The following is an 8438-nucleotide window of genomic DNA, read 5'->3' on the forward strand; positions in this document are numbered from 1 at the left end:
ATTACTTTTGTTCTCATGCTTTAAGCATTTTACTTAATAGTAAATTAATAAATTTCGTGAGGTATATTAAACCGGCCAGCCAATAGTTACAATGTGATCATCGACCAATTTACAGTGGCGTCACTATCATCTACAGTTAACTTTTGGTGGATTAAAAAATACTTAAGATAAAAAATTTAACCAAAAGCATCTCCAATCATATTCTACTTTCATTCTAAAATAAAATTTAGAATAAAAATATTCTAATTGTACTCTATTTTTCACTCTATAATAGAATGAAAACAAATTTACTCTAAGATAATAATTTTATTTTTATTTTTTTGTTCATCACTTGATTTTTTCTTCTAAAATAGAATATCATTAAAGTATAATTCAATTCTATTATAGAATTACACTATTTTAAATGAAAAATAGAATTAAAGTATAATTGATCTCTGCCGGGTGAAAAATATAAAAGTAATGCATCGTTAATTATTTGATTAACTATGATACTTGCCAATTAACCCCAGTAATTACCGTTTACGTCAATACATTTGTCAAAAAGAGAGCATATCTTGTGAATTATATGAAGTACATTTCAGATAATACTTATGTTTTAATACATACACTTAAATTTATCATAAACTGAATGTATACATAATATATACTGAATCATTTTTTGAAGTACATTTTAGATAATACTTATGTATACATACACACTTAAATTTATCATAAACTCGTAACAGATAACCACGGGCTGGTGGGCTAGTGGTCTTGAGGTAGTTACCACAACCGATACGGACCCGAGTTCGATATCCCCTGTGGCTACGGAACGCTTTACGCCTTCCCCAAGTTTAAAGTTAACGCGGTGTTGATGCCGGGTCCTTGGGTAATGGGTATTAGTGCTGGCTGGTTCCGGGCCAGGGGATTAGATGGTTGGCAATCGGAAACCACGTGCGGATTACGGGCCTTTGGGTAAACGGAAACCATGTGCGGATTACGGGTCGCCTTTGAACCTCCTGTTAAAAAAAAAAAAAAAAAAAACTCGTAACAGATACTGAATCATTTTTTGGAACCACATAGGACAGGCTTATTATATATTCTGAGAGCTAGAGACATTATGATTAGGGAAAGGAAAATTAGGGATAGAGGCACTAGGCTTGAGACTTTTATCCGAGATTCGATTCGGATCCGATCCGAAAATCTAGATATTCGGAGGGGCCGAATCCGGATCCAGATAGTAAAATGTTGGATCCGTCAAACCTGGATCCGGATCCGGATATCTTAGTTTTTTAGTCCGGATATCCGGATCCGTAAGTTTTATTAATAACTATTTCAAAAATAATAATATCTATATATAAAAATTAATTTTATTTAATATATTTTTATTTTTATAATAGTATATATATAAATTTTATGTAAATTTTGTGATATTAAACATATAAATAATTAAAGATATTATATATATTTTCATTTTTAAATTATTTTTAATATTTTATATATATATTAATATTATTTATTATTTATTTCAAGGATCCAAATCCGGATCCGGATATCCGCCGGATATTATAATTTTTAGAAGGATATCCGACACTCGGATATCCGAGAACTCCGGATCCGAATAAGGATAGTAAAATTAAGGATCCGCCGGATACCTTAAAATTTTCCGGATACCCGATCTGTCACATGACTAATAGGCACATGTATATAATTTATATGCTGACAAAAGAAGCGAATAGTGTGAAAGGGTTGTGGGTAAATATCCTTGGGATTTAAAGAAAAGAGTCCTTTATATCACTCAAGCAGTTGACACCAGACAAGTAGGCATGCATGTGGAACTGAACCAAAAAAATCAAGTGCTATTTCACCTCATTTCTCAGTCCAGCTTTTAATCAATCGTTTTTATAACAATTTTTAATCAATTGTTTTTGATAGGATTTATTAAATCCATGTCTAAACTCTTTGTATCGTTTGATTAGTAAGATATTATCTGCTTTGTAGTTTAAACAAGTTCGTATAGTTTTACTTTTGGTTTTTTTCCCAAAAGATCTCATACTAATGAGAGTTAGACATCTTTTTATATATTAGACATTCATTCGTCTAACTTCCAATGTGAGACTTTGTTTGATATCTCACATTTTATCTCTCATACTAAGGACCACACTTATCTCGTGTGTTTCTTTCTTTTGAGAATGCGCTTCCCACGACATCTTAGTCCTTTGAGAATGTCATTACAGGTTCTATGATTTTGACTTGTTTCTGCCATGGACCTCCTCTTCCGTATTTAGGTATTCTTGCAGATCTTCGTCAACATGTGCTCTGATACCAATGATGGGATTTATTAAATTCATGTCTAACTCTATATAATATGATTAGTACGTTATTTTCCATTTTGGGCCTTAGGCAATCCCGCATGGTTTTACTTTTGGTTTTCTTCCCAAAAAACTTCGTACTAATTAGAATTGGACATCGATCTCTTTATATATTAGACATTCTTTCGTCTAACTTCCAATGTGGAACTTTGTTTGATAGCTCACAAATTTTCCTTTTAAAACTTCTCAATCCAGCTTTTACTCAATTCCTGTCAATTTTTTCTTTAAAGAAAACATCTTCCCTATTTCAGATTTCAGTACCCGTTTCTAACTCTTTTCGTATAAAGACTTTTTTCTGTAAATATCCATTTCCCGTTGATTTCCGTGCCAACCCTCGGTTGTATACATTGTACTTCTTCTGTTTCAAAAAGATACATACTCCCTCCGTTTTATATTAAGTGTTAGAGAATTTTTTTCGTTACAAAATAAGTGTCGTTTTCGATTTTCAGTGCAAAATTTATTAATTTTATGAAACATTTATTTTTCTATTGGTTGAAATATGGTTAGGTGTATAAGTAGTAGTGTTTTTTTATAGGAAATGTACAAAATTAATTGTTTCCTTAATCCGTGTGCCGAAACCTAAAACGACACTTATAATGAAACAGAGGGAGTTTTATAAAAAAGTTGCTTCAAAATGATACATTTTTGTATTTCCAATATGCTTTTTATCAACTAATAATGACTAATTGTAAACTTAAAGAAAATTAATTGTGCTTCTGAATTTTTATTGGTTTAAACTTATAGAAAATAGATAATCACAGAAAATTATGTATTTAATATTGAAATTTAATATGTTTTATTAATCTGTGTTGAAAAACTAAAACATGTATCATTTTGAAACGGAAGGAGTACATGATACACTAACTCAAAAATGATTCTTTAGTTTTTTTGGATATTTCTTAGGACTAGGGTCAATGAGTTACTAAGATGACGTCATAAGCCGAAATGATGAGGTAAAAAGTAAAAAAAGACAGCAAACGGCTTCAGTGGGGCCTGCATAAGCGAATATCTGAGGAACGAACGATTAGTTATGTAATAGCAGCGTTATCGCACAAAAAAATGGGATGCTTAGCTCTATAGACCCCACAAAAATGGTAAGTAACGATGCTTTCAGCTGCAAAATAAGCGCCGCGTTTTGTTAGTTGCTTCTACTATTCGCGGGCTAACCGATACGTGGCGGTCCGTGATTATTTTTTTTAATTTTTTTTTAATCATATAAAAAAATAAAAATAAAAATAAGAAATAAGCACCCGGGATAAAAATGCTCTAACAGAAACAAGTATTCCTCCACGTGTTACAAGTCATCGATGACATGTGTCAAGGACGGCGCCACCAACCAGACAATGGGAACTGGATTGCTGGAGAAAGGCTTAAGAACATCTTCCTCTTTATAATGTAACCTATATACACGGGTTGTCTTGTTTTATGGCCAACGTTGGTTCCTTTAGGTTTACTATAAATCTAAAATTATATTACTATAAAATTTGAGAATATTGTGGTTTCCAGTGGATCTAAAACTTGGGATTATGAATTATGTATTCACTATTACATTATTAATTTTGATGTGGTGGTATATTGAGTGAAAGCAACCTCAATGGGGGTTTTTTTTTTTAAAACACATATATGTGTTTTAAGAACCCAAGAGCAAAATCTCCCCATTGAGGTTGCTCTGAGATTTACGTAGTATTCCGTTAATGTACATGCGTGAAACTTATTAAAATTTTGAGAATTGCAAACTTAAGATGGTTAATTTCTTTATCCTTATATGTTTTCCTTACGTGTCTTATCAATGGGTTAACGAGGCATATTAAAAAAGAAGACACATTCCAGTTACCAGATCAAGGCATCAAGCAAACATATATCTAAAATTCAGAATTTCTCTTTTGAGGTTTTATACATCTTTTTTTGGGTCAACAATACAGTATGCAGACAACCCTAACCACTCGATCAATCAAAATTTCGGATATTTATGGTTTTATCTAGAGCATTTTATGCCCAATAAGAAACTCGAATCATTATATAATATACACGTAATTACTACTAAACAATATATACAATTAAAAGAAGTTGATTTGTGCAGTAACTGCCAGTAAAGTGGAGAAACTTGGTAAAACTTTAAACAAAAAATTACGGTTAGAGAGAGAGAGCCGTCCAAAAACAAGGCGTAGATGTCTACCCGGCCCACGCGCAATCAAACCCTTGTTGCATCTCCATCTTCTTCTTCTCCCTCTCCTTATATATATCATCATTTCGCACCCACATGACACACACATCCATTTATATAAATAAGCATATTCACATCATAAACACCTATATATATAACTCTAATATTTCTAGATGGTTCATCTACATGTGATCTAATTAATCAAAAGCCAACTCTTGATTCTTGTTTTGTTATATAAACACTCTCATCCGATCCACAACAGAGGATTCAAACTCTCGTCTCCTTCTTCCTTCTGCTACCCCGCTTAGATCATCGTCCTTCTGGAAATCGCGTACAAACACATTATTCTTCACAATCCCTTCGTCCAATCTAAATTATCCTGTAAGTTTCATCCCATTATTCCCTTTAAGGTTTTTATTATATACTACCAAAATATATGTATATATATGATATATACATGCATGAAATGATGAAATATGATGATGCATAAAAGTTTATGTTTTGCATTTTCATCATATATAAATATTACATACATATAGTATGTGATCGTTTTGTATGTGGGTAGGCTGTATGAATATTCATATCTTGAATAGTATACAAATGTGTATGTGTGGATATTGACCCACAAAAAGTAGAGTAAACGGAACCTGAAAATGAAAGGTAAGGATTTCGAATTCTACGGTTTTTTCATGAAATTATTGTTCCTTAGAAAGTAACAAAAACAAGAGTGTGTACTACACTCAAAGGAACATCAATCTCAGTGACTTCCACCCGCTAAGCTTTTAGGTTATATCCATTTTATATAATTATCTTCCATATACAATATGAAAATATATGTGTAGTTCTTGTATATTTTAGGTCTTATAAAAATACTTTATGTTATATTATACAGTACATATTGCATAAACTGAATCTTTTCGTTTATAAGCATCGTTCTTTATGTACAAGGCGAAACAAATACTTAAGCCCAATGATTTCTGGGAAAAAAATCACGTTCACTATCAAACTCTAGTTATTAATTTGTTTTCTCGTAAAATTGTAAGAGCTTCTCCATTTGTTGGGTGGTCCCATGGAAAAGCATCATAACCATCATCATAAACTTATGATAGCTATAGCCTGAAGCTTAAAGATCTAAGATTTTGGATACAATATTCATCTTCATATGATGATATGAATATATATGTGTGTGTGAATAGTTATAGATATTAATATATTATCTATCATGGTGTCCGTGTGTAACATCCCTATACATCATTACTAACCCAACACAGCTTTTGGATTTTTTTTTTCTTAATAAAAAGCTTTTGGAATTTAATTAGACCCAAGAGCCATTCGATCCATTTCTTATAATTAAAAGAAGCTTCTAACAGGATTTGGTTTTGGTCCCAAGAAAAAAAACCAAAAGGTTGTGACTTGTCTAAGGTTTTCGCAATGGCTTAAGTTTATATATATACAAATATATTTTCCTTCATATCATTCTCTCCTCTCTCATTTCTTCATCTCGTTTCTTACTCATTTCTCTAACAATTTCCCTAATTATATACGGTTATAGATCATTTGGATGGACAACATAAAGCAATCGTGTGTGCCACCGGGATTCCGATTTCATCCAACAGAGGAAGAGCTCGTTGGTTATTACCTAGATGGGAAGATCAATTCAATTAAGAGTGCTTTAGATGTCATTGTAGACATTGACCTCTACAAAATGGAGCCATGGGATATTCAAGGTAAGGCAACATGTATTTTGTAAAATAATTATCAATAACTAATATTTTGTATGGAACTGCAGTACAACGTAGTTACTTAATATGATCTTTGAAAACCAATAGTATGTGATGAAATTGGCATGCGAAATGAATTAAATGAGAAAGCATACATTCTTTGTCTTGTAAGATTTTATTAACGTGAGTGTGAAAAGAATATTAGAGAGAAGAAAAAGAGATGTATACAATCACAAATCATAATTTCTCATTTGAAATTAAACTAGTTGAATTTTTAAAGTGGGGAAGTAGAATCATATCATATATTATCCCAAATACAATAATTTACCACGTCTTTTTTTCAATCTTTTGATATTAATATGATAAGATTTTTGTGATGTAAGATATTTATGAAATTAATATATGGTACCGTATTGCATTGCAGCGAGATGTAAACTAGGGTATGAAGAGCAAAACGAGTGGTACTTCTTTAGCCACAAGGATAGGAAGTACCCGACCGGGACTAGGACCAATAGAGCAACGGCCGCCGGGTTCTGGAAGGCCACCGGTAGAGACAAGGCGGTACTTTCAAAGAATAGTGTCGTAGGAATGCGGAAGACACTTGTCTACTACAAAGGTCGAGCTCCTAATGGAAGAAAATCAGATTGGATCATGCACGAATACCGCCTCCAAAACTCCGAGCTTGCCCCGGTTCAGGTACACATTTAACTCTAATTTATAAAGCCACTATCAAGCCAATAATCTAACAATATAATAATGCAATTAATACTCAAAAGTAACCGATACTTTGTGCACTGCAGGAGGAAGGTTGGGTGGTGTGTCGAGCATTTAGGAAGCCGATTCCAAACCAGAGGCCATTAGGGTACGAGCCATGGCAGAACCAGCTCTACCACGTTGATAATAAAAATTACTACTCATCTTCAGCGACAATGAACACGAGTCACCATATCGGTGCCTCTTCATCGAGCCAAAACCTTAACCAAATGGTCATGAGTAATAATCACTACAATGCCAATAATCCATCCTCAACGATATATCAATATGGCAATATCGAGCTCCCACAGCTAGACAGTCCTAGCTTGTCGCCAAGTCTAGGGACGAATAAAGATCAGAACGAGAGTTTGGAGCAAGAAGAAGAGAAGAGCTTCAACTATGTGGACTGGAGAACACTAGGTAGCTTGCTTGAGATACAAGCCACACATCCACAAAACCCTAATGTCCTTGTGTCTTCGTTAGCAACGCAGTCTTATAACCCGGAACAGAGCTTCCCTTCCATGCATCAAAACTATAATTATGAGGTCGAAGCTAATATTCATCATCCATTTGGATGCTTCCCTGACTCCTAATTTTTTTAAAAAGAAACTTCTATATTGATTTGTATTCTATGATTTAATTGTACCATCAAATAGTATTATCTTTTTTTTTATTTGAATTTTAAGTGTCTAATGTGTAAGAGAAGTTTGTGTGTAATACATAGAATTTTATTGGCGAATTTCACAAAGGTGGAATATTTTTTAGTTATCTCTTGGTCTTTTCTATTCATATTTATTTTGTTAATGTAATTTGTAGCATCCATTCTACCCCCTTAGTTCCAAGAAACTGTGTTGATAATACCTAAATAATGCACGGCAGATCTATATATCGGTGGTGGCCTATTAGAAACTTTAGTCAAAGACAAACAAACTGTACAAATTTACCATTTGAAAAGTCATATGCTCGACGTACATAAAAACTACAAATATTATATGAAGAAGATGAAAAAAACAGAAATGAAACAAAACAAATATGAAGAAAAGGTTATGGAATTAATGACATTGTTATTTGACCAAGAGGCAACACTACAAGAAAACAGGGATTCTGAGGGAAAAAAATCGTCGGAATTTCGTCGGAATTTCGTTATTCCGACGACATACCGACGAAACAAGTCGTCGGAAATAATTCCTCGGAATTTCTTCTTTCCTCGGAAATTCCTCGGAATTTTTCGACGGAATTCCGAGGAAATAAACTTCCGAGGAAATTCCGAGGATCACTAGTTTGTCGGAAAGGTCCTCGGAATATACCGAGGGAGAACTTCGTCGGGATACTTCCTCGGACGTTCATCGATCGATGCGTTTTTAGGCATATATATATCGATCGATAGGAATATACCGAGGGATCTGTCCCTCGGAATATTCCGAGGGAAATGTCCCTCGGTATATACCG

The 8438-nt window shown here is 33.4% G+C and overlaps 1 protein-coding gene across 1 annotated transcript; it reads left to right on the forward strand.

Moving 5' to 3' along the window:
• Nucleotides 1–4638: 4638 nt before the first annotated feature.
• LOC106326312 (NAC domain-containing protein 30-like) lies at nt 4639–7600 on the forward strand. Its single transcript, XM_013764321.1, has 4 exons — nt 4639–4896; nt 6068–6242; nt 6661–6932; nt 7037–7600. The coding sequence occupies exons 2-4, from the start codon at nt 6077–6079 to the stop codon at nt 7580–7582; spliced, it is 984 nt and encodes a 327-aa protein (XP_013619775.1). The 5' UTR covers nt 4639–4896; nt 6068–6076; the 3' UTR covers nt 7583–7600.
• The last annotated feature ends 838 nt before the right edge of the window (nt 7601–8438 follow it).

The sequence above is a fragment of the Brassica oleracea genome, chromosome C2 (genome assembly GCF_000695525.1).
Source record: "Brassica oleracea var. oleracea cultivar TO1000 chromosome C2, BOL, whole genome shotgun sequence".
NCBI classification, from domain to species: Eukaryota; Viridiplantae; Streptophyta; class Magnoliopsida; order Brassicales; family Brassicaceae; genus Brassica; species Brassica oleracea.